At 44.8% G+C, this 27,710-nt stretch overlaps 1 protein-coding gene across 4 annotated transcripts in view; it reads right to left on the reverse strand.

Annotated features, from left to right (window-relative positions):
* Positions 1–27,710, reverse strand: part of LOC141046640 (uncharacterized) — a 445,193-nt gene that overhangs the window by 42,311 nt on the left and 375,172 nt on the right. For all 4 annotated transcript variants that reach the window (XM_073541183.1, XM_073541182.1, XM_073541184.1 and 1 more), the window contains exons 32-40: positions 23,903–23,956; positions 23,217–23,270; positions 22,415–22,468; positions 12,213–12,266; positions 10,422–10,475; positions 10,163–10,207; positions 8,651–8,695; positions 3,730–3,837; positions 3,403–3,456 (exon numbers count right to left, since the gene is read on the reverse strand). In XM_073541183.1, the coding sequence (XP_073397284.1) occupies positions 3,403–3,456; positions 3,730–3,837; positions 8,651–8,695; positions 10,163–10,207; positions 10,422–10,475; positions 12,213–12,266; positions 22,415–22,468; positions 23,217–23,270; positions 23,903–23,956 (522 nt within the window). The remainder of the gene's footprint in view (positions 1–3,402; positions 3,457–3,729; positions 3,838–8,650; positions 8,696–10,162; positions 10,208–10,421; positions 10,476–12,212; positions 12,267–22,414; positions 22,469–23,216; positions 23,271–23,902; positions 23,957–27,710) is intronic.

Below are 27,710 nucleotides of genomic sequence, written 5' to 3' on the forward strand. Positions count from 1 at the left end.
CAACTCACCACAGACACAGATTTCCAATCTAAAACAGGATTATGAGTTTGCAACCAAGGAAAACCCAGAACAATAGTATCATGCAAATTGTGCAACATCAAAAATTTACAATTTTCTTGGTGGTCCAGGGCGACCCGCATTATCACCTGGGTCCAAAACTGGGGTTTATTCTCCGCCAAAGGAGTAGCATCAATACACCTCAAAGGGATAGGAGTCCGCAGGGGTATTATGGGAAAACCACAACGTTTAGCAAAGTCCAAAGCCATCAGATTCAAAGCTGCCCTTGAATCAACAAAAGCCTTAGCGGAAAATGTATACAAGGAGCAGATCAGGGTAATCGCCAAAAGGAACTTAGGTTGTACACTGCCCACCGCAAATGTGTGAGCAAAACACTTTTCTCGTTTAGGGCAGACAGCAATAGTATGAGAGGCGTCCCCACAGAAAAAAGTCAACTTATTACGCCTTCTAAACTCCTGTCATTGCGCCCTAGACAAAAGCCTATCGCATTGCATGGGTTCAGAAGTTCGTTCGAAAGGCGGCAACACCTCTCATGTAGTTTTACATTCACGTAAACGCCGATCAATTTTAATGGCCAGTGACATAGAGTCGTCAAGACCAGAGGGAACAGGAAATCCCACCATAACATCTTCTACGGTTTCTGCCAAACCCTTCCGAAAGAGAGCTTCTAGGGCATTATCATTCCATTTAGTAAGGACCGCCCACTTTCGGAATTTTTGACAATATAACTCTGCAGAATCCTGACCCTGGTTCAATGCCAATAAGGTTTTCTCAGCTTGATCAATAGCATTAGGTTCATCATACAACAACCCCAAGGCTTGAAGAAACGCATCCACATTAGCCAGAATAGGATCTCCGGGTGTCAAAGAAAAGGCCCAATCCTGGGGATCGCTGCGCAGCAGGGAAATGACAATTTTAACCTGCTGCACATAGCTCACCGATGAGTTAGGTTTCAAAGCAAAAAATAGTTTACAATTATTCTTAAAATTCAAAAATTTAGACCGATCCCCAGAAAACACATCAGGAGTAGGGATTTTTGGTTCAACAGCAGATGATTGAGCGAGATAGGCAGAAATTCCCCGCACTTCAGCAGCGAGCTGCTCAACACGATCAGACAATTGCTTAGTCTCCGTTTAGACAAAAAATATCCTCCTACAGCCCCAGAAAAAGAAAAGAGGAAAAAGTCTATGAAAAAAAATTCTGACACTTTTTTTTTTTTAAATTCTTTCCTTCTTTAGAGTACCCTAGAGTCTACAGTTAGGCTGGTGATTCTGTTATGATTGGGTCACCGAGGTGGATAGCTGGCCCAGGCTAAGCCACCGATAACCAGAGAGGTTGGTAACTAAACGGATTGCAGACCCCTGATCCTATCCACACAACTAGCAGTAGCCGTGGAGCGTACCTACGATGATCCAAGATGCCTCGGCACAGCCGGAGAGCTAACTAAGCCTAAAGCAAGAAAGGGGAAATCTAAACTGCCCCGGAGCAGACCCCAAACGAATAGCTAGCCCCCAAACATATACTGTCAGTGAAACAAGATGAAAACACAAACGCAGGCAGAAAAATAGACTGAGCAAACGATGGGGCCCACACTGACTAGACAGGACAGGAAAGGAAAGACAATGTCTGCAATCACGCAAAAACCCTGCAAAAATTCCAACACGTCTGATGCACAAAAAACACTGAAGTCTCACGACTTCGCCCCCACTATATCAGCACTCTGGTATATTCTGAAAGCAAAGCAAAAAGAGACCAATATAACAGGGGACAAAACAAACTGGCACAAGCAGTAACATATGGGTGGTGATTCAGCACAGCCCCAGCTGGAGCTAGCTGACCCGCACAAAGCAGAGATAGACAAAACCACAATCAAATGCAAACAGAATAGCAAATGAACCACTTAGCTGAACCATGCAGGGAAAGAGCAGGAGACATCAGACCTCAGAAGGCACAGGAAGAAAATCACCAGCAGGGATAGAGGGAGTCAGCTGTCTTAAATCCCAATCAGAAACCCCAGATCTCCAATCGTCTTCCTCATTATCACATGGCAAGCCTCTGTCAATCAGATCAGCTCCACTACCCCCAGTAACCGCCAGAGGGAGCCCAGAAAGAGAACTCACAACCTATCTGTCAATCTGACCAGCTCCACTACCTTCAGTAATCACCAGAGGGAAGCCAGAGAGAGAATTCACAACACCAAACCCACCAATATCAATGGATTTCACCAACAGTCTAGTGTGTGTGGAGACAATCGATTCTTCCCCAACAGATGACAGAAGATATGGATATGACATGTCCAATTTTGGACTGCTGATCCTTTTGTTCTCTATGATATAAGTCGCTATAAGAGATGTCTCTTTCAGAGAAAACACAGGATCATACGTCAGAGTGAGCCATCCTGTATATGGGATAGTCGGGCAAGGTAGCTGCCACACAAATAAGCAGCTGAATCACTGTTGAGTCAACAGCTATCTAAAGTAACAAGGAGAAAAATTAAGTCACCAGTGCTGATTAGTAAAATATCAAATTTTATTAATATATACAATAAAAAAGTTACAGACAAGACATATTAGAGGTGCAAAATGGTAGCCAAAAATGAAGAACAGGGTCACGCTTCCATGAACAGAATATCAAATGAAAGACACAATAAAATAGCCAGTATAAAGGCAATGTCTAATCATGGTGGTAACAAGTATACAGGCAATGTCTGATCTATGTAACAATCTAACATAAGAATGATCAGACTTACCAATAAAGTGCCAAGTAGAGGAAGGAAGTGATCCCTGAAGAGAGGACCCCAACGCGCGTTTCATTGTAGGGGTACAGCTTTCTCAAGAGGAGAAAGCTTGAGAAAGCCTTACCCCCTACAGCAAAACGCGGGCCGGGGTACAGGTGCATTTTGCACCTCTAATATGTCTTGTTTGTGACTTCTTTATTGTATATATTAATAAAAAATTTTGATATTTTACTAATATGCACTCCTAACTTAATTTTTCTCCTTGTTGCTCTGATTATGCTTAAGTGAGTGCAGTTCTGGGGGGGAGCTCTTTTCCTTGCTTTATCCACATGGCAAGCTATCCCCCAGTGGTGCTACAATGAATCTGGATTTGTATATAGCTATCTACAGTGTATGAAAGTCTTCAATAAGTTTGGTCAATAGCTATCACCCAGAATCTCCCTAGTCACAAAGTCAGGTAGCTGCTTATCTCTCCAAAAATGTAAAGCAATGTTCAGGTGAAATCCAGGTGTCCATCCTGTCCTCCCCTGACAACTGCCATCAGAAGGCCTCAAACACACTCAATAGCAGTCAGCTCTGTTGAAATGAGCAGGTTTAGTCAATATACATCCATTGTGACTAGCCAGTAGACTCTTAAAGAGACTCGCCTTCTCTCCTTTCTCACCAGGAGGCCCGTCTATCCCAGCAGGTCCTTCCCGACCCTAAAACAAATGCAAACAGCAGCTGAGTAATTTTAGTAACAGTAAACAGGTCATTTCCAAACTACACAAAACATGAATCTGCAACTTCTTTATAGTTCTCACATTTTCAGCATCAGCATATTGTCACTTGATGTCTTTGAACAACATCTCTTAAATTATACCAATTGTTACTAACAATCCTAAATTATTGCTCTGATTTTAGTGAAACCTGTGAACAAGAGATGCTAATTAAATTCTACCGTAAAAATTTCTAGTGGCACAAAACCTACTCACCTTATATCCTATAGGTCCGACAGGGCCTTCAGTTCCAGGGGAACCAGGATCTCCTGGAGGTCCAGTTTTTCCAGGCTCCCCATCAGACCCAGGATAACCAGGAGAACCCTGAAAAAAAAGGTTTATTACTTCTAATTACGACCTAAAAAATGCTAGATGTCTAAATTGGCTATGGCTCTCGTTCACATACAGGTGATTGGCAAAGGAGTCAAGAGTTGGTCCCGCAGCGATCTAATATTAATTGTCTAAGCTTTATACCAGTAAGTCATTGAATGTCATGTATTTGTGTTTTAATAGTTTTTATTGAGTTTTTGAATAAAGAAACAAGAAAAACAATTGCTAGCACTTATGAAAGTGAAAACTGAGAATCCTAGCAATAATTTACTACTTTTAGGATAAGGAATAGGAAAAACAAATACATCCTTAAGCAATATAATGGTGTAATTGAAACAAAAGGCAGAGTTATGATAATGAAATAATGAAAGAATTGAGATAAAAGAAAAAAACATGAATCATCTTGGAAAAGGAGTAATAGAGAGAAAGATCAACCAGTGTCCCCACCACCCCATCACCAACAAAGCTTTCTGCATTATGATATACTTGCTGAAGAGCCCGGCGTTGCCCGGGCATAATAACTAACTATGGTTAGTTATAACAAATTATAATGATATACAGTATATATATATATATATATATATATATATATATATATATAATATATAACGCTCAATGTGTGTGTATGTATGTTCTGTATGTATGTGCGTATGTCCGGGATTGGCATCTGCACCGTTGCAGCTACAGTCACAAAATTTTACACAGTCACACGTCTGGACCACAAGAGCGTCATAGGCTATGTTGTGAGGGGAAATTTTTAACCCCCGCGCGTTCCAATTCACCAAACAATTTTGCCCCTATCTACATAATGGGGAAAAAGTGAAAGGAAAAGTGTTGGAGGCAAATTGACAGCTGCCAGATGTGAACAAGGGGGACTTAAAGAATGAGAGCAATGGCGCCAAAGAATATATACTGTACAGTTGCTAAGGTGGGGCCCTGACATGGGATACTCACCACACACGGGGATATGAACACACACAAAATGCACCACACACTACCACGTGCTTCAACACATATACCACCCTCAGCACACATTTCACCACACATACACCAACCTCGCCACATAAAAGTCAAAACACAAAAGTCGCCACTCAAAACTCGCCACGCTGTCCCAGAGCTGTTTAAAAGATGAAAAATGAGCTGTGATTGGTTGCTATCAGCAACAGTTTTCTTTGTAGACAGTTGTGGTAACTGAGTCCTATTATTCTTATCATTTCTATGGTGTTATCATCCTTCTGTAAAGCAGGAAATAACACAATTTATTACCGTGCCAACACAGACCACCCTCTGACACAGACTGCAGGGGGAGCCCAGTATCACACAGGATAGGATTAGATACACGGCCCAGCAGTCAGTATCACACAGGAGAGGATTAGATACACAGGAGAGGATTAGATACACAGCTCAGCAATCAGTATCACACAGGATAGGATTAGACACATGGCTCAGCAGTCAGTATCACACAGGATAGGATTAGACACATGGCTCAGCAGTCAGTATCACACAGGATAGGATTAGATACACAGCTCAGCAGTCAGTATCACAGAGGAGAGGATTAGACACATGGCTCAGCAGTCAGTATTACACAGGATAGGATTAGATACACAGCTCAGCAGTCAGTATCGCACAGGATAGGATTAGATACACAGGATTAGACACACGGCTCAGCAGTCAGTATCACACAGGATAGGATTAGATACATGGCTGAGCAGACAGTATCACACAGGATTACACACACGGCTCAGCAGTCAGTATCACACAGGATAGGATTAGATACATGGCTCAGCAGAAATTGTCACACAGGAGAGGATTAGGTACACAGCTCAGCAGACAGTATCACACAGGATAGGATTAGATACACGGCTCAGCCAACAGTATCACACAGGATAGGATTAGGTACACAGCTCAGGAGACAGTAACACACAGGATAGGATTAGATACACAGCTCATGAGACAGTATCGCACAGGATAGGATTAGATACACAGCTCAGCAGTCAGTGTCACACAGGATAGGATTAGATACACAGCTCAGCAGACAGTATCACACAGGATAGGATTAGACACATGGCTCAGCATGCTGTGTCACACAGGATAGGATTACATACACGGCTCAGCAGTCAGTATCACACAGGATAGGATTAGATACACAGTTCAGTAGTCAGTATCACACAGGATAGGAATAGATACACAGCTCAGCAGACTATCACACAGGATAGGATTAGATACACAGCTCAGCACACAGTAACACACAGAATAGTATTAGATACACGGCTAAGCAGACAGTATCACACAGAATAGGATTAGATACACGGCTCAGCAGTCAGTATCACACAGGATAGGATTAGATACACGGCTCAGCAGATGGTATCACACAGGATAAGATTAGATACACGGCTGAGCAGTCAGTAACACACATGATAGGATTAGGTACACGACTAAGCAGACAGTATCACACAGAATAGGATTAGATACACAGCTCAGCAGTCAGTATCACACAGGATAGGATTAGATACACGGCTCAGCAGATGGTATCACACAGGATAGGATTAGATACATGGCTGAGCAGTCAGTACCACACGATAGGATTAGATACACAGCTCGGCAGAAAGTATCACACAGGAGAGGATTAGGTACACAGCTCAGCAGACATTATCACACAGGATAGGGTTAGATACACAGCTCAGAAACAGGATGTGCCAAAGGAGAGGACATTTTCATTCCAAGAATTCCACTCATTCCATCTGATTTGTTTTTTGATTTTAAACGCCTCCAGTTTCCAGTTCAACTGCTATTTGCAATGTCCATTAACAAGGCTCAGGGACACTCCTTGAAAGTAGTAAGGATTGATTTGCAATCTCCATGCTTTTCTCATGGACAGCTTTACGTGATCTGTTCAAGAGTTGGAACTGCCAAAAATCTGTTCATCTTTGCACCGAAGGGAAAAACCAAAAATGTTGTTTATCAAAAGGCTCTTGAATGAGTTGAAAATAAAATACTATCAATACTTGGGTAATCGTTTAGTTAATTTGTGTTGCAAATCTGTAGTGTAGAATATATGATGTGAAATGTTTTTATGTGCAATATAATTATTATAATTTGTTATAACTAACCACAGTTGGTTACTGTGCCCAGGCAACGCAGGGCTCTTCATCTAGTGTATATATATATATATATATATATATATATATATATATATATATATATATATAATATATATAAAGCTGAGTGTATAGCCCCGCCTACTCCGCATAGCCACATTCACTATAATGTCCCACATCATCCCGTCAGCCAGAGCCACCGGACTACTACCACTAATATCCCACATCATCCCGTCAGAGCCACCGGACTACTATCCCTAAAATCCCACATCATCGCGTCAGAGCCACTGGACTACTACCCCTAATATCCCACATCATCCTGTCAGCTAGAGCCACCAGACTACTACCCCTAATATCCCACATCATCCCGTCAGCCAGAGCCACCGGACTACTACCACTAATATCCCACATCATCCCGTCAGCCAGAGCCACCAGACTACTACCCCTAATATCCTACATCATCCTGTCAGCCAGAGCTACCGGACTACTACCACTAATATCCCACATCATCCCATCAGAGCCACTGGACTACTACCACTAATATCCCACATCATCCCGTCAGCCAGAGCCACTGGACTACTACTCCTAATATCCCACATCATCCAGTCAAAGCCACCGGACTACTACAACTAATATCCCACATCATCCCGTTAGCCAGAGCCACCGGACTACTATCACTAATATTCCACATCATTCCGTCAGAGCCACCGGACTACTACCCCTAATTACGAAGCCTTCTACATTATGATATACTAGTTGAAGAGCCCGGCGTTGCCCGGGCATAGTAACTAACTAAGGTTAGTTATAACAAATTACAATGAAAAAAAAATAAAATAAATAAAATAAAATAAATATATATATATATCTATATCTGAGTATATAGCCCAGCCCACTCCGCAGAGCCACATTCACTATAATATCCCACATCATCCCGTCAGCCAGAGCCATCGGACTACTACCCCTAATATCCCACATCATGCAGTCAAAGAGTCAAAGCCACCGGACTACTACCACTAATATCCCACATCATCCCGTCAGAGCCACCAGACAACTACCCCTAATATCCCACATCATCCTGTCAGAGCCACCGGACTACTACCCCTAATATCCCACATCATCCCATCAGCCATCCCAGAATGGCTTTGCCCTCACTTCCATACCGGGGATCCCTTTAAGAGGGGCCTGGGGTCAGAACCAGAGCGCAGAGTGGATTTGTCCTGACTTCCATACCAATGATCCCTTTAATAGAAGTCTGGGGTCAGAATCAGAGCGCTGAGGGATTTGCCCTAACTTCCATACCGGAGATCCCTATAAGTGGGAAGATGTGCCTATGGGATGGAGGATGTGTGATGATTATATTGGCACTGGTCTATGGGATGGAGGATGTGTGATGGGTATATGGGTAGGGAGGGGGTGATTCATTTCTGTCATATGCTCTCTGCTCCATTCTGGGGGCAGACCATAGCTGGGAGCTTATGTTCCCGGTGATGCTAGATTTCTCCCACCTGGTCAGTGTCTGCTGAGGTGTTGAGGAGTGGGAAAACTGTTGCTCATAGCAACCAATCACAGCTCAGCTTCTTTTAAACAGCTCTGATGAAGTGAAAGATGCTTAGTGATTGGGTGGGGGCCGATACACACATACATACACACATACATTCATTTTTATATATATAAATTGCACAGAGATTGTCATGACTTTGTGAACTTACTGGAGATCCAGGCAGGCCTTTGTCACCCGCCTCACCCATACGACCCTGAAAACCCAAAAGGGAGCCGATAAGGAAATGAGGTTTCACAGCTATATCTACAAACTATGATTAAACTTAATGCGCCAAGGGCGTTGTAAGAAAAAAAAAATATATTCACTTACCAGACACATGCCGCTCCATAGTACTCTGTATTATGTCCTCTGCTGGTCTCTGGTATCAACATCCGGTGGGAAGCCTTAGGGCTTGTTCGCACGGTGCGGATTTTGCTGTGGATCCGCAGCGGATTTGCTTCTGCGGATCCGCTGGCATTGTACAGTACAATGCAATGCAAATCAATGGGATTTAAAAACCGCTGTGCACATGCTGCGGATTTTTCTGTGCAGATTTGCTGCGGTTTTAAATCCGCAGCATGTCAATTCTTTCTGCGGATTCCGCAGCGGTTTGACACCTGTTCCATTGTCCAGGTGTCAACCCGCAGGGGAAAATCCGCAGGTAAACCACAGGTCACTTTACCTGCAAATCCGCACGGAAAAATCCACAGATGATTCCGCACTGTGTGCACTCACCCTTAGTTAACTACTGTAGCTTATCAGTGGCTAATGATTGGCTGGAGCCTTCACATCTCATCCTAACAGTGTCTTCCTGTTTAAAAGGAATGCAGCCAATCAGCCACCACTGATTGGGCGCAGGGTTCACATGACACCGCCCGTAGGATGTTGAGTCCAGGAAACTAGCGGGGAACACTGTAAGGCTGGAGTCACACTAACCTGCGCAAAATACGCTCCGTATTTTACATGCGTAATACGGATGACAGACCCCTAAATAGTGCTCCGTATGTCATCCGTAATCAAGGTGTGGTTGCGTATTTTGCGCATGTCAGCATCCGTATGTAATCCGTATGGCATCCGTATGGCGAGATTTTCTCGCAGGCTTGCAAAATGGACATATAATGGAGCCCTATGACAGTTTTAATAAAGAAATGAAAGAATAGATATACACACATAGAATGCATATATATATATTATAATATATATATATATGTAGTCTATGTGTCTATATCTATTCTTTCTTTAGTAAACCTGTCAGTGTGATTTTAATGTATAGCACACTGAATTGCCACCTTTGCTAAAAGACACCTGGTGCATATTTCTCGCAAGTCACATGTGTGGTCCGTGTGTAATCCGTATTTTTTGCGCACCCATAGACTTGCATTGGCGTATTACGGCCGTAGTACGCTGACAATCGCAGCATGCAGCGAGTGGCACGGAGCGTAGGATACGGAGGAGAAATATACGGCTGGTGCGAGGGACCCCATAGAGAATCATTGGTCCATGTGTAATGCGTGCTTTTAGCGCCTCTCACTCTCCCGTATTCCTCGCCAGTGTGACCCCGGCCTTAGGGGTGTGGAAGAGCAGCGTGGGTCTGGTAGCACACAATGAGTTTTTTTCTACTCTGAGCCCTTTATGTTTAATTTATATAGCAGTGGAGAAGCCCTGTAAGTAGTTGTATTACCGGTGGTCCAGGGGGTCCTCTTTCTCCTTGAGTACCAGATGGTCCCTAAATAAGAGTAACCAGATTAAATGAAAAAAAAAAAACTTTTCCAAAGTACAGAAACTAAGAAGTACCTACGGTAATTAAAAAGAAACAGATGATTAATATACTACAGAGAAACCAGGCAGCCTGGTTTATCATTTTACCTGACATTAGACAATATAATGCAAACAGTGCATACAGTGAATTCTAATAATAATCTATTGTATTATGCATATACCTTAGGGCCAATTTTTCCTGGAGGTCCTGGCATTCCAGGAGGACCAATCTCCCCCTGAAAAAGTCAAAATAATCATTGATATATATTCACAATCCCATGTACGTACAGGAATCCTCAGTGTATCAATCATTCCATATAATTTCATGAGTCTCATTATTAGACTGAGTTTTTATAGATAAAAGTTTGTTTCATGAATACGGCAGGATTGATGCATTAAGGTAGTGACCGACCAAAGCATTGCAGATCCCGCAGTTAAAAGAAAGGGCCAAGTGGAATGAATTAGGATCGGATGAAAACAATGGACACCCCGAGGCTAATTGAGAGTACTCCCTAATATGACCTAAATATGCACTAATAGGAATATAAGGGGGATCTAAAGCAGATGATCTATTTTGCATCTTTCACAGCTAGTTACCTATTTGATGTGTATGTTCTGTAAGAAACGTGAGGTTTACATGTGCAAAACCCCTTACAAACTGCCAACATGCCTTCTTATGACAGTGATTAGCGGCTTCATTTCCTTGGTATTACAGCACCATAGAATAAGTCCTACGGGTGCTGCCCTGGAGTGGGTGCTCCATTATCTAATGCCAGCATGGCACTTGCTGTAAATGCCAGGATCAGGGTGGGGTTGGAAGGATCTCCAGTTCCAATCATTTAACCCTTGGATCAGTGTGATGAAGAGTGACATCAAATGACATGACCAAGGGGGGGGCTGTCTGATATGGCTGCGTCACTATATTTCTTGGTGACATGAAATGGGATTGCAGGACATCTGTGCGGTCAGTCTTGTGGATTTATTAGGTCAGAATACAAAATGCACTAGCAAGATGCAGCAGACCCCCATGATAAAGGTGGGGGCAGCACAGGTACAAAGTACTGATGGAAGCAGCCACTCACAAACTTACCAATTCATGGAGGGGGTGGCAGCTTAGTAAAAACTGCACACAAATGAGGCTTTTATAGGATGCCAGTGAACTGGGGCATCTGTCCTTATGGGTTGCAGTCATATAGTGCTGGACAGCCCGCCTCATCTAATAGTATGGGCGTCATTGATAGGCTGTATGCCAGACACTGTGCATCACACGTACTTGTGTGAACTGCGTCCTAGGCAAGCCTCATTTGTGTGCATTTTTTACTAGGCAACTGAAGAATAATGGTAGAAACTCTTGGCAGAAATGCATTTCAGGGAAGCAGCAGAATCCCCTTTATCGGGGAAGCAGGGAAAGGGGACTGCGCTAAGTTCCTCTGACAAGTTGCTGCCTAGAGTTTCTAATGTTCTTCTTATGCTGCCTTTAGTTTTTAATATTTTACTTATGTGTAATTTTATCCATTAAATCTTCCTATCCAAATAGCGGTTCTAGAGCCTGTGTAGCCCGAACATTCTGTGCTGAGAATTTTCTAGATCAATATATGTTTCATGGAAAGAATTCTGTATAACTTAATTTTTAATGTATTGAGCAGTGTGTGGACATGATGACCCTTGAGGTCCCTTCTAACTATAACATTCTATGATTCTATGAAATTCATCATGTTTGTATGTACATGGGTCCTGCAGGTGGTCCTAATAAGTGATTGACGGCTATTTCTGCATGCAGTCATAAAAGGAAGAGTGTCAACCACTGATAGGACCACCCTCTGGACTTGCATGCAGACAAGTTTTAAGGAAAGTTTTAAGGAAACTTCGCCCATAAATATGTATAGCAATCTGATCAGCTCCACTGGCTCAATAATATCCAGCCTGCACATCAGAGACCGTTTTCAACATGACAGGTTCCCTTTAATGCATACCTTCTCACCGGGGTATCCTGTTCGACCTCTTTGACCAGAAGGGCCGGGGAAACCCTGGAAAAAAAATCAAAATAATATTCCAACTCTCCACAGTTTAAAGTGGTATATATTATAGAGTCCTGACATCTGAACTATAGGAGCATAGAATATTTGCTTATGTTATTATATTTTTTCCCTTTAGCTGTAACTTTTGAGACGTCAGGTCATCAAAGACCATCACTGCACATTGTAAAATCCTCTGTCAGTCAAACAACCTGGACTCCAGCACCAATATATCATTGCAAACCTTAGAAAAGAACAAAGATTTGTGCTTATACAGGTGGTTCTTGTAAAATTAGAATACCATCAAAAAGTTAATTTATTTGAGTTATTCAATAGAAATTGTGACACTCATATTATATAGAGTCATTGCAAACAGAGTGATCTATTTCAAGTGTTTATTTCTGTTAATGTTGATGATTATGGCTTACAGCAAATGAAAAGAGGGATTTTTGGTACTCACCGTAAAATCTCTTTCTTGGAGCCTTCATTGGGGGACACAGGTAACCATGGGTGTATGCTGCTGTAGCTAGGAGGCTAACACTAGGCAAGAAAAGGAAAATAGCTCTTCATCTCAGTTAGTGTTAAAGCAGTAGGAGAAGCAACCAAAAACTCAACATATGTACCAACCCAACAACAAAGGCACGTATGCCCAATAGCGGTACAACAGTTAGGGAGGGTGCTGTGTCCCCTAATGAAGAGTCCAAAAAAGAGATTTTACGGTGAGTACCAAAAATCCCTCTTTCTTTATCGCTTCATTGGGGGACACAATGGGACGTCCCAAAGCAGTCCCACTGGTGGGAACAGAAAGAATGCAAAGGAAACAGACTTAGGTCGGCCAGTGCGTAACTGCCACCTTCAGCACCTTCCTTCTCAGGCCTGCATCAGCAGAGGCATGGGTATGATCCCCTGTAAAACCTGGCAATGGTGTGCAAACATGACCAGGTCACGTCTTTACAAATCTGTAAAGCCAAAGCCTGGAGATGAACTGCCCAGGAAGCTCCCACTGCCTGGGTGGAGTGAGCCTTTACCCCTGGAGGGGGCTGTTTGTCCTGAACGCGGTATGCCTCCAATATTGCCGAATGAATCCAATGGGCAAAAGTGGACTTGGAAGTTGGGAACCCCTTATGATGACCTTCAGAGATGACAAATAGGGCACCAGAGAGGCGAAAAAAAGCAGGTAGAGGTAGGCTCAGATAGCTCTGACCAGATCCAACTTGTGGAGGGACTTCTCCAGGGGATGGACCGGAGAGGGAAATAGAGAAGGAAGGACAATGTCTTCATTAATGTCAAATGAAGAGACCACCTTAGGCAAGCAGGAAGGAACGGGTCTGAAAACTACCTTGTCCTGAAGTAGAATCAGGAATGGAGAACGGCAGGACAATGCTCCTAACTCAGAAACTCTCCTGATGGACGTAATGGCAACTAAGAAGGCAACTTTCCATGACAGGAGAGAAGACAGAATGTATTGAATGGACTTCCGCCTTTATCTATTTCACGACTCTCAGAATCAAGGGGAGAGGCGGAAAAGGATAAGGCAGTTGGAATTGGGACCATGAGATTACTATAGCATTGCAACCGATGGCTAGCGGATCCCGAGACCTGTCTATTTACTGAGGAACCTTGTGGTTCATCTGAGACATCATCAGGTTGACGTCCGGTGTGCCCCTTCTTTGACATATCTGGTTGAAAACAGGGGGGTTGAGAGACCATAACCTGTTTTCTGCGAGTCCCACCTTGATGGTTTATGTAAGCCACGGCAAGCGTTCGACTGTATGCCGACTGGCTGGCCTGCGAGGAGGGTTTGCTAGGGGAGAAGGGCAAATTGTCCTGATCTCCAGGAGATTGAAGATGAGAGCGGCTACTTGGGAGTTCCAGTGACCCTGCGCTGTGTGATTAAGATAAGACTGGCAGACTGGCATCAGTGGTGATGACCTTCAACCGGAGAGGGAGGAAGAACTTTCCGAGCAGGACTGAGGCGGATAGCGTCCACCAACTCAGGGACTGCTTCACCTTCACCTTGAGAGGCAGAAGCACGGGACGGTCCAGGGAGACGGTCCTCTTGTTCCAAGCAGACAAGAGGGCCAGCTGAAGAGGATGGGTATGGAACTGGGCAAAAGGCACAGCTTCCATGGCGGCAATCATCTTCCCCAGAATCCTCATCCATGACTGTATGGGGAGAGGCACTGGTGGCTTTAGAGTGCTGATCCCCTGGCAGAGGGAGAAAAACTTATCCTGTGGAAGGAATGCATGGGCTAAGCCGTGTCAAACCTGATGCCCAGAAACACTGTGGTCAGGAAGATCTTATCTCTGTTGACAAGCGAGCTGAGATGGACCAGAGTGTCCAAGGTGATCTGAAGGCTCTGGTCGCAGTCTTGGCAGGACGGCCCCTTGATAAGAAGATTGTCCAAGTAAGGGATTATGAGAATCCCCTTGGAGCGAAGGATGGCCATGACCACTGCCATGACCTTTGTGAATACTTTGGTGGCAGAGGCCAGGCCAAAGGGAAGAGCTGTGAACTGATAGTGGTCCTCTTGAATCGCAAACCGTAGGAATATCTGATGCTGAACACAAATGGGAATGTGAAGATAAGCATCCTGAATGTCTACAGAGTGAAGAAATTCTTCCCGTTCCATGACGGATCTGAACGTGATGGTTCAATCGCTTGAGGTCAAAAATCTTTCTTCCGGACTACTAAAAGACTGGAATAGAACCCTGAAAATCATTCTTCAGGGAACAGGTATGATTACTCCTGTGCGTAGTAGAGAAGAGATGGCCTGAAGAATCCCTGGGGCTTGAGATGGGAGTCTCGGCGGGCGAAACAAAAAGAAACCTCTTCCTGGGGGAGAGAAAAGTCAATTTTGTAACCGGAAGCAGGGCCGCCATCAGGGCATTACTGCCCTGACTGGCGTATGGGGCCCGGTGGGCAGAGGGGGCCCGCATCGGGCCCAGTCTCCTCTGCTCACCGGGCCCTACTGGCACGCTAACCCAGGCCCTCGGCGCTGCGGCAGATGATCGCTATTGACATGCGGGCCCGCACGTCAATAGTTAACAGCCGCCAGCCAATCAGAGGCTGGCAGCTGACGTCCACCGCAGCGCGCACCTCGCCGGCGTCTGACGTCATTGTCAGTCGCCGGCGAGCGCGCACTTCTGCATGGAGGGACGCCCGGAGCTTCGCCGCTGGACCGCGGCCAGGTAAGAAGAGCTTGTGTTTTTTTTTTTTCATTTATTGAGAGCGGGGGGCCCGGGGCAGATGGCAGAATGCTGGACAGTATGGGTGCAGAATGCTGGTGACGATGGGGGCAGAATGCTGGACACGATTGGGGCAGAATGCTGGACACAATGTGGGCAGAATGCTGGACATTATGGGGGCAGAATGCTGGACATTATGGGGGCAGAATGCTGGTGACGATGGGGCAGAATGCTGGTGACGATGGGGGCAGAATGCTGGTGACGATGGGGGCAGAATGCTGGTAACGATGGGGCAGAATGCTGGACACTATGGGGGCAGAATGTTGGTGACGATGGGGGAAGAATGCTGGTGACTATGGGGGCAGAATGCTGGTGACTATGGGGGCAGAATGCTGGTGACGATGGGGGCAGAATGCTGGTGACGATGGGGCAGAATGCTGGACACTATGGGGGCAGAATGCTGGTGACGATGGGGGCAGAATGCTGGTGACGATGGGGCAGAATGCTGGACACTATGGGGGCAGAATGCTGGTGATGATGGGGGCAGAATGCTGGTGATGATGGGGGCAGAATGCTGGTGACGATGGGGGCAGAATGCTGGTGACGAGGGGGCAGAATGCTGGACACGATGGGGCAGAATGCTGGACACTATGGGGGCAGAATGCTGGTGACTATGGGGGCAGAATGCTGGACACAATGGGGCAGAATGCTGGACACGATGGGGTAGAATGCTGGGCACGATGGGGCAGATTGCTGAACACGATGGGGCAGATTGCTGGTCACAATGGGGGCAGATTGCTGGTCATGATGGGGCAGAATGCTGGGCACAATGAGGCAGATTGCTGGACACAATGGGGAAGAATGCTGGATACGATGGGGCAGAATGCTGGACACGATTGGGCAGAATGCTGGACACGATGGGAGCAGAATGCTGGACACGATGGGAGCAGAATGCTGGACACGATGGGGGCAGAATGTGACAGTGAGACACAGGAAGGGGCAGAATGAGATACGGGGCATGATTGGAGACACAGGGGTAGGATCAAAGACATGGGGGCATGACTGGAGACACTGGGGGCAGGATTGGAGACAGATGGGGCAGGGTTGGAGACAGATCGTGCAGGATCATGGGGCAGGATGGATACGATGGAGACAGATGGGGCAGGATGGGGAGATCATATGGGGCAGAATAGATACTTATGAGGGTGAGATGGGAGAACGTATGGCTGAAGCCAGGAATGAGACACACGGGGGCTATGATGGGGGATATTATTACCACAGGGTCTAATTAAGGGATATTATTACTGTAGTGATGTATTTATTTTATTTTTTGAGTATACTGTTTTAAATGGGGGGAGGTACTGTTACTCTGTAGAGCGACACTATGTCGCCTTTTTTTCTTCATGTGATGTAATGTAGAAGTTGGGAAAAATAAGTCATGTGTTTTGCAAGTGGAGCTCTAGGTAACTGTGTTATTTCCTGCAGAGACGAGCCCTGGCTGGAAGATGTGATGGCGGTCTGTGCTGGATGAAAGATGAAAAACAAAGATGAAGGACTTCACCTAGAGACGTCACTGGTGAGTTAATGTGTTACCTATACACTGACACTATACACTGTATAGAGGCCCTGTGTATAATGTCATTGATCACTGTATTACCTATACACAGACACTGCATACTAAGTACAGATCTCCTGTGTATAATGGCACTTATGGTGATAGTATCATGTTTTTTTTTACTACTGATCAGTATTGTAGTATTCAGTCACTGTGGTGATAATATGTGGTCTGGTCATGGTGCGGTGGTATTTGTCCCTTGTATGTGATATTATTCGGTCACTGTGGTGGTAATATATGGTCTGGTCATGGTCTGGCGGTATTTGTTCCTTCTGTGTGGTATTATAGGTCACTATGTGGTCTGGACATGGTGCAGTGGTATTTTTCCCTTGTATGTGATATTATTGGTCATTTTAAAAATTGAAAAATAAAAATATACCTAATTTGTATCACATATTTTAACAATATTTAATAAGTTACAGTAGTTTAGGGCACAGCCAAAAGAGGCTACCGTGTTATGGTGGCGACTTACAAAATCTTTTGGCCAAAACAAAAGCTGCAGGCTATATGTGTAATCTGGTGATGGGAACTGTTAATGTGTGATTGGTAAGAAGTGGAGTTTTTCCAAGCGATAGCGGCGGGACTTTGGATAGTTTGAGGGGTGAAGGCGGGGCTGGGGTGGAGCCTGGGCGGAGTCTCAAGGGGGCCCTGAAAATTTTACCAGTATGGGGCCCCGAAATTCCTATTGGCAGCCCTGACCGGAAGTCACTATCTCTCTGATCCAGGCATCATTGAACACAGACAACCATGCTTCCCGGAATAGAAGGCGGCCCCCCACCCTGGAGAGCTTCCCGGGTGGGGGTGAACCATCACGCCGTGGACAACCTGTTGACGCGAGACCCTGAAGGCATGGAAGAGCGACCCTCTGGTCGCCAATGAGGAGCTGGTTTGAAAGACTGCTTCTTCCTTTCTCCTTGGGCAGAAGAGCGGTCCTGGTGGAAGGAAAACCCTGAAGAAGAGAAGGGCTGAAAGGAATTAAATTGAAGCAACCTTTTCCAATTAAAAGGACATTAAGGATCGGACTGGGGAAGTGAGGTGCTTTTCCCGCCAGTAGCATTGGAAATTATTTGATACAATCTGGACCCAAAAAGTCTAGAGCCTTGGAAGGCAAGGCTAGTTAGGAACTTTTTTGATGGTGGATTTGCATTCCACGCTTTCAACCAGAGAATGCAGCGTATAGCAACAATGTTGCTGCTATCCCTGGCAAAACAGCAGTCTGCATCCAAGGAGGTGGTCAGGAGATATTTGCCAATATGGGCAATCTGGTCTGCCAAATCTGCCATCTCATCCGGAGGATCTGCCTCTAGGATACTCTGATGATGCATTCTTGCCCAGGCAGACATGGACTTTTGTAACCCAGGAGGCGGCAAAAATTGGACAGATGGAGGCCAGCTGTTTCAAATGCTAAGAATTCAATCTGTCTATCCGTAGAATCTTGAAGATCTGGTAAAACAAGACTGTCTTAGAAAACAGGCGAGAAACCGGCAGATCCACATTAGGTGACTCTGCCCATCTGCCAATGAGGTCTGGGCTAAAGGGATAGGGAATATCTAGCTGCTTCCTTCCCGGGAAATGTTTTTCAGGGTTTTCCCAATGTTTAGACTTAATTGCTTCAAATTTCCTGTGATTGGGAAAATTCCGGGAAGGACATTTTACCCGTTTGAAGGAAACGGAGTGCTCCTGAGCAGATGCCTTGTCCTCCTTTAAATTCAGGGTTTGGGTAATTGCCAAGATAAGGCTATTGTCCATATCCTGCATTTTTGAGACCTGATCTGTATCGGACTCAGACTCAGACTGGTAATCCGCATCTGACCCAAAAGCCACCTCCAAGGAGGGGGCATGGGGTGGGGAATACGTCCTGGCGGATGCAGATAGACCCGGAGAACTGGAGGAAGAACTGTAAAGACCCCGCTTTCTTTGCTTTGAACCCGATTTGTCCCTGCGAAGGTCGTGGTCAGGTGCGCGCGAGTTACTGTGAGAGGCGGTAGACAAATGTGTAAGACACTCCAGGACCTGGACTGTGATACTTTTGTCAGGTCGGAGATCGACTATGACATGGCAACAGCCCACTCCGGAGGGAGGGATGTCCTCTTATCCAGGTCATTAGGGGGCTCCTGTGGGGCAGACATGGTGGAAGGACTGCAGGTCAGGCAGAAAAGGGAAGGCTAGCCTGAAGAACACTTTATTTTGCAAAGGGCACTGATGTAATTAATCACAGTAGGTTTAGAGAGGCAAAAAGAAGCCTCTCCAGGCTTGGGCATAAGTCTAGCCTTGGAATACTGCTGAGCCAAGATAAATAGAGCAGAGCCCACCCGATGCCAGCGACAACCAGCAGAAAAAACTGTGGATGGCTGTGTCACCCTGTGCAGCGTGTCCGCAGGTCAGATGCGCAGGATATGGTGGTATAAAGAAGCTGATGTTGTCACACGTCTAATGCACTGTAGACTGCCGGCCGGTAAAAGAGAAAGCAAGCATTCTATTAGCTGACACACTGGGGGCGTGAACAGACAGGAAGATTTACCGGCCGGTGAAAACGAAAGTCCCCCTCTGATTGGCTGACACGCTGGGGGAGTGAAAAGCCAGGAAGGAGAAGCTCTGTGATAGGAGCAGAAAAACATGTTGAAAAAGTGCGCACTGCGGGGGCGTGGCCAGACTGAGAAGAAGAAGAGGAAGAAACCTCCTATTGGATGGAAAGAGCTCGCAATTGAAATGCGTGACGGTGATTGGCCATAGACAAACCGGGAAGGGGTGCGACCAGCAAAAGGAGGGAGGGTGCCCGAAAGCACTGAGATAGGCCATGGGAAAAATCGTCGTGGCTGTTCCATCTACTAACGCCGCCCTGTCCCGTTGCGATGAAGGTGCAATGTTCCCGGGCATGATGCCTATAGTTGCAGAGGGAAAGGAAGGAGACATAACTCTGCTGTGAGTTCCGGTTCCTCTGTAGCGTTGAGGATAGCATCAGAAGCCCTCGGGTGGGCAAGGGTCACTGGAATCAGGGATCCTCCTTCCTGCACCATCTCCAGACGGTGCAGAAGATGACATCAACCCCTTACAAGAAGGGGGAAGGCCACCGCTAGTGACCACCGTCTTCCGCTCAGCCCTCTCTGGGGAGAGGGGTGGGGTGGGGAAAAGGCAAGGACCGGCCACCAGGAATCACCCTGAAGTACCAGTAAAGGTGACAGGGGTGTGTCTTGCGGGCCCGAGAGTGGGTGATGTGGGTGACACCACACTGCTCTCTCGGTCACATAAGTACGGGAAAACAGGATGAGACATTACACCCTGTTACCCTAAAAGAAAGGAACCTGAAAGACAAAAGAAAAAGATTAATAAAAACACAACAGGGAATCAGAAAAGGATAATGCGGATCTGGGAACATATCCAGGTCTGCCTCCTACAAACACTAAGCTTACACTGAGGTACTCTGTTCCTGTCGGTGGGAGTATACTGCGGAGGAGGAGCTATTGTTTCATTTTTTTGCCTAGTGTCAGTCTCTTAGCGACAGCAGCATACACCCATGAAGTGATAAAGAAACCCAAAAGTCATTATCTCAGTAAATTAGGATACAGTAATTAACAAAAAACATCTGCAAAAGCTTCGTAAGTGTTGTATAAAGTCCCTTAGTCTGTTTCAGTAGGCTGCACAATCATGGGGAAGACTGCTGGCTTGACAGATATCCAGAAGGCAGTCACTGACACACTCCACAAGGAGGGTAAGCCACAAAAGGTCATTGCTAAAGAAGCTGGCTGTTCACAGAGTGCTGTGTCCAAGCACATTAATGGAAATTTGAGTGGAAGGAAAAAGTGTGGTAGAAAAAGGTGCACAAGCAACCAGGATAACCACAGCCTTGAAAGGATTGTTAAGAAAAAGCCATTCAAAAATTTGGGGGAAATTCACAATGAGTGGACTGCTGCTGGAGTCATTGCTTCAAGAGCCACCACACACAGACGTATCCAGGACATGGGCTACAAGTGTCGCATTCATTGTGTCAAGCCACTCATGACCAATAGACAACACTAGAAGCATCTTACCTGGGACAAGGAGAAAAAAAATTGGACTGTTGCTCAGTGGTCCAAGGTGTTGTTTTCAGAATAAAGTAAATTTTGCATTTCATTTGGAAATTAAGGCCCCAGAGTTTGGTGGAACATTGAAGAGGCACACAATCCAAGCTGCTTGAGGTCTAGTGTGAATTTCCACAATCAGTGATGGTTTGGGGAGCCATGTCATCTGCTGGTGTAGGTCCACTGTGTTTTATCAAGACCAAAATCAGAGCAGCCTCTACCAGGAAATTTTACAGCAGTTCATGCTTCTCTCTTTTGACAAGCTATTTGGAGATGGAAATTTCATTCTCCAGCAGGACTTGGTACCTGTCCACACTGCCAAAAGTACCAATGCCTGGTTTAAAAACAACAGTATCACTGTTCTTGATTGGTCAGCAAACTTGCCTGACCTTAACTCCATGGAGAATCTATGGGGTATTGTCAAGAGGAAGACGAGACACCAGACCCAACAATGAAGACGAGCTGAAGGCTGCTATCAAAGCAACCTGGGCTTCCATAACACTTAAGCAGGGCCACAGGCTAATCGCCTCCATGCCACACCGCATTGATGCAGTAATTGATGCAAAAGGAGCCCAGACCAAGTATTGAATGCATTTAGTGAGCATACATTTCAGTAGGCCAACATTTTGGATTTTAAAATCATTTTTCAAGCTGGTGTTATTAAAGGGAATCTGTCACCCCTTTTTAATGATATCACACTTCCGGGGCATAGGAGGGGGTGGTGGTGGAAGAAGCCGACTAAGCCACGCCCATGGGACCGGACCGCGGCGATTTGCATACCTCTTCACCAAGATAACAAAGGTATTTTTGCATCAAAGGTGTGGGGTCGGGGGGAATAAAAAATCCTAAAAGAATCCTTATGGGACGCACAATTGGGTGATATCTTTACATGATATCACTAAAAAGGGGTGACAGATTCCCTTTAAGTATTCTAATTTACTGAGATAATGACTTTTGGGTTTTCATTGGCTGTAATCCATAATCATGAACATTAACAGAAATAAACACGTGAAATAGATCACTGTGTGTAATGACTATATATAATATGAGTTTCACTTTTTGTATTGAGGAAGTGAAATAAACTATCTTTTTGATGATATTCTAATTTTGTGAGAAGCACCAGTAGATATCTGAAAATTGGTAAGATATTGAAATTCAAAGGTAGCAAATAGATCAGAATTTTTCTTTACACAATAATTAAACTTTACTTCCATAAGATCGGAGGACCCTTTAGTCACATCCCTTCGTCTTTATTAAAAAAAATATATGCACTAAAAGGTAACACCCTATACACTTACATACATGCCCACAGGTCCTTGGGGTCCTTCAATACCATGCTTTCCTGTGAAGCCCTATAAGATAGTGAATAGCAGATCAGATATTAATAGTTTAATAGTTATGCATTTTCCCAAAGTGCATAAACAACACAGCATTAAAGGGGAATCTCAACGTCACTGAATGGGTTAAAAAAGTGTGTAGATGCAGGTTACACCACTGCGATGTATTTAGTGAACGTGGGTCTCCTGATACGCCTGGAGAGGTGGCTTTCAGCTGCTACATCCAGGCATAGAAAGTACAGTGCCGGCAAAAAAATCTTTACAAATTCAACAAAACCACAAAATCTTAATATTCAAGTGTTTTTTTGTGGGTATTTCGTTACAATTAGTATTTCATCATCTCACCCTTACATTTTATCACCATATGCATACGTAAGTCAGTTTTGCCATTAGTTTTTGATTATCTTCCTCATTATGTGTACTTTTAAGAAGAGAAATTATGACGGGGATTTTACATGTAAAGTTTTTTTTTTGTAGCACAAGTGTAAAGATTTTTTTTTGCGGACACTGTACATTGAGAAGCTGTCTGTGGTTTTCTACTTGACTGCCAACAGTTGAGAGTGCTTGCACATACGCAGCCATCTCTCCGTTCATTGTCACCTTAGATGCAGAGGCCAGCAGATGCCTTATCACACAGGTTCTCCACATCTGTCAGTCTAGGAGGTGTAACCTACATACACTGTATTAATGGGAAAGGATACAGGAGATGTATGGTTGGGAAAAAGAAAGTCCCTTTTGCACTTGTCTATATGGATCTGCTCACCCTTTCTCCCAAGGGCCCAGGCTCCCCATCTGGACCTGGTCTACCAATAAGACCCTAGAATAAAAAAAAGAAAAAATATGCATGTGTTAATTGACAGAAAACTGTATGTGAAGTCTGAAAGTTAAAGGGTTATTGTGGGGGTCTCAGCGGTCCTGAGATTACGGCATTGGAACCTGTGATCTGTGCTCTGCAGCCCTGTCTTACATGATAAAGACATGCACATGCCTAACCTCAGCTTCATTCATTGTTTATGGGACTGGTGGACGAAGCGGAGGACAGTGGTCGACTTTTCCAGCAGTCCCATGGACAATGAACAGAAGAGAGTTTGTGTACAATATGTGCATATCTGCTCTATTCAATATGGGGCTGCAGAGCCTGGTTACTGGGTGCCAGTGTCATTTTCTTGACATTGCTGAGTGTCAGTCATTGGACCCCCCTGTGATTAGTAAGTTATCACCTATCCTGGAAATAGAAAAAAACTTCTATTTTGGGAATAAAGTCTTTCTTTTCCCACCTAAGAAATTGCAACACTTCTGTTCATAAGTTGTTTTACGGCATTGCAGGTCATCCATGTCCAAAAGAATGAGTATGAGCTGCAACACAGTCTATAGACAACGGGGTATTTTTTTACGGAAAAAGACATTTTTTTCTCTAATCTCAACAAACCATTTTAGGAATTAACTCACTGGTGGGCCTGAAGGTCCATCTCTGCCTGTCTCCCCACGAGGTCCAGCTACACCCTGCAGATAAAGAGGATACACAGTGCCTTAGAAATGCTGTAAAAGCCATTCTAGAGGGTAATCACAATATCAACTCTAGATGTAAGTATACCCCTTTTACCAAAAATGACTTCTTATAGCCATGTGGTAGATAAGTAATTAGGAGATAAAGGGGACATATACAGTGGGGGAAATAAATATATGAGCCCTTGCTGATTTTGTAAGTTTGCCCACTGACAAATACATGAACAGTCTATAAATTTAAGGGTAGGTTAATTTAACATTGAGAGATAGAATATCAAAAATAAAATCCAGAAAATCACACTGTATAAATTATAAAAATGTACTTGCATTTTGCAGTGAGAAATAAGTATTTGATCCTCTACCAACCATTAAGAATTCTGGCTCCTACAGACCAGTTGGGCGCTCCTAATCAACTCATTACCTGCATTAAAGACAGCTGTCTTACATAGTCACCGTGATAAAAGACTCCTGTCCACAGACTCAATTAATCAGTCAGACTCTAACCTCTACAACATGGGCAAGACCAAAGAGCTTTATAAGGATGTGAGAGACAAGATCATAGACCTGCACAAAGCTGGAATGGGTTGCAAAACCATAAGCAAGATGCGGGGTGAGAAGGAGACAAATGTTGGTGCAATAGTAAGAAAATGGAAGAAATACAAAATGACTCTCAATATACATCAATCTGGGATCTGGGGTAACATGAAAAATCTCACCTCGTGGGGTATTCTTGGTCATGAGGAAGGTGATAGATCAGCCTAAAACTAAACGGGGGGGGGAATTTGTTAATGATCTCAAGGCAGCTGGGACCACAGTCACCAAGAAAGCCATTGGTAACACATTACGCCTGTAAAGGTTTAAAATCCTGCAGTGCCCACAAGGTCCCCCTGCTCAAGAAGGCACATGTGCAGGCCCATCTGAAGTTTGCCAATGAACACCTGGATGATTCTGTGAGTGTTTGGGAGAAGGTGCTATGGTGAGATGAGACAAAAATTTAGCTCTTTGGCATTAACTCAAGACGCCATGTTTGGAGGAAGAGAAATGCTTCCTATGACCCAAAGAACACCATCCCCACTGTCAAGCATGGAGGTGGAAACATTATGTTTTGGGGGTGTTTCTCTGCTAAGGGCACAGGACTACTTCACCGCATCAATGGGAGAATGGATGGAGCCATGTACCGTAAAATCCTGAGTGACAACCTCTTTCCCTCTGCCAGGACATTAAAAATGGGTCATGGCTGGGTCTTTCAGCAAGATAATAACCCAATACATACAGCCAAGACAACAAAGGAGCGGCTCAAAGAGACACACATTAAGGTCATGGAGTGGCCTAGCCAGTCTCCAGACCTTAAACCCATAGAAAACTTATGGAGGGAATTGAAGCTCTGAGTTGCCAAGCAACAGCATCAAAATCTTAATGATTTAGAGATGATCTGCAAAGAAGAGTGGACCAAAATTCCTCCTGACAAGTGCGTAAACCTCATCATTACTTGCACTCCCTCATCTCCATCTTTTAACTGTGCCCTCTGAAATCCACGGTCTGTTTGTAACAAGCTTCCTTTCCTGCACAACTACTTTATGAACAACTCTCTTAATCTGTTGGCCCTCACTGAAACCTGGATTCAGGATTCTGACACTGTCTCTCCTGCTGCCATTTCCTATGGTGGCTTACAATTCTCTCATTCCCCGAGACCCACAAACAGACTTGGTATTAGAGTCAGCATACTCCTGTCCCCACAATGCACTTTCCAGGTCATCCCCCCCCAAGTTCCATCACTCTCATTCCCTTCTTTTGAGGTCCACACCATCAGGCTCTTCCGTACCCTCTCCCTCAGAGTGGCGGTCATATACCGGCCCCCAGACTCACCCACCCACTTCCTTGACCACTTTTCTGCCTGGCTGCTACACTTCATGTCCTCAACGTTACCAACTCTTATCCTGGGAGACTTCAACATCCCCATTAACAGCCCTATTTCCACATCTGCATCCCAGCTTCTATCACTAACCACCTCTCTAGGCCTCTCGCAGCTTTCAACCTCTGAGACACAAAAGAACGGTAACACCCTTGATCTCGTCTTTGTCCGGCTCTGTTCAATCTCCCGCCTAAATAACTCACCGCTTCCACTCACTGACCACAACATTCTCTCCTTCACGCTCACAAATCCTCGCCCACCCCAGCTCACTCCTACCTACCACACAATCACAAATATACAAGCCATTAACCCTCAGACACTTTCAGACTCCCTACACTCATCACTGTCCCCAATCTCCTCTTTTTCCTGTCCTGATCTGGCTGTTCATCACTACAACGACACTCTTAGAAGCACCATTGACCTAGTAGCTCCGATCACCCTCAGAATCTCCAAGCACAGAGTAAAACAGCCCTGGCTCACATAAGCAAACTTGACTTCTCCAACGATGCTGTAGGAGTGCTGAACACCTATGGAGAAAAACCCGCACACCAGAAGACTTCATCCACTTCAAATTTATGTTAAGAACCTATAACGCTGCCCTTCACCTCGCCAAACAGACCTACTTCACAACCCTGATCTCCTCACTAGCCAACAACCCCAAGAAACTTTTCAACACTTTTCACTCCCTCCTCAGGCCAAAAGCACAAGCCCCCATCACAGACATTTGTGCTGATGACCTGGCCTCCCACTTCACAGAAAAAATAGATAATATCCGTCAGGAAATATGCTCCCAGCCACCAAGTGCTGTGACTCCCTTCCTGCATCTCCCCTGGCTCACTTTCCACATTTGATCCCATCACAGAAGAAGTCGTCTCCAAACTCCTCTCTTCTTCTCGTCCGACCACATGCCCAACCGACCCCATTCCCTCACATCTCCTCCAGTCTCTCTCTCCAGTCGTCACAACTCACCTAACTGCAATCATTAATCTCTCCCTCTCCTCGGGCATTTTCCCATCCTCCTTCAAAGACGCCATCGTTACTCCATTACTAAAGAAACCCACTCTCGACCCATCCTGCACAAACAACTACAGACCAGTCTCCAATCTCCCCTTCATCTCTAAACTTTTGGAGCGCTTAGTTTACTCCCTCCTTACCCGTTACCTCTCCACTCACTCCCTTCTCGACCCTTCACAGTCCGGCTTCCGCCCCCTACATTCGACTGAAACTGCACTCAAAGTGACCAATGACTGTAAGAGAATGGTTAGCCATAATATACTGAGCGGCCATGTTGTCTCTAGCAGCTATTTTGTTGAAAGTTAGAGAAGATTCAACTTTTACAAAAGAGCTAATAAAATGTACTAAATGGAGGATGGAAAATGAGATCATGTCTCTTACCAACTTCAGTAGATGTGCATAGAGGAAGATTGGATCAATAGGGGAATAGGTCACCAAATATATGGTCAGTATGCTTATACGTGATAGTGTGGTAGCGAAGTGTAGAGTAGTTAAAATGTCAGGATGTAAGAATTTATGGACCTAGACTGGAGACGATGATGAGATTGAAGGCAATAGCCATACATAATCCTGACTTATATGGGTCTTTAATATCGTGTAACGAAAAGTAAATTAAAAGGGTCATATTATATATCATTATATCGTAAAATACCTATTTATGTGGATTACCTTATGTATGCCTCAAAATTATACTATGGACGCCTTTCTGCGGCAAAATGCAGCTTTCTTTGTTCTCATAATGTATAAGAAGCTCCTGTTACTGTTGCTTGTTGCCATTCCATCGCCATCATGCCACTGTGCCTCACCATGGCCAGGGCACAGAGC

Source organism: Dendrobates tinctorius, unplaced genomic scaffold, assembly GCF_039654945.1.
Source record: "Dendrobates tinctorius isolate UK_male_01 unplaced genomic scaffold, ASM3965494v1 ptg000120l, whole genome shotgun sequence".
Taxonomy (NCBI): Eukaryota; Metazoa; Chordata; class Amphibia; order Anura; family Dendrobatidae; genus Dendrobates; species Dendrobates tinctorius.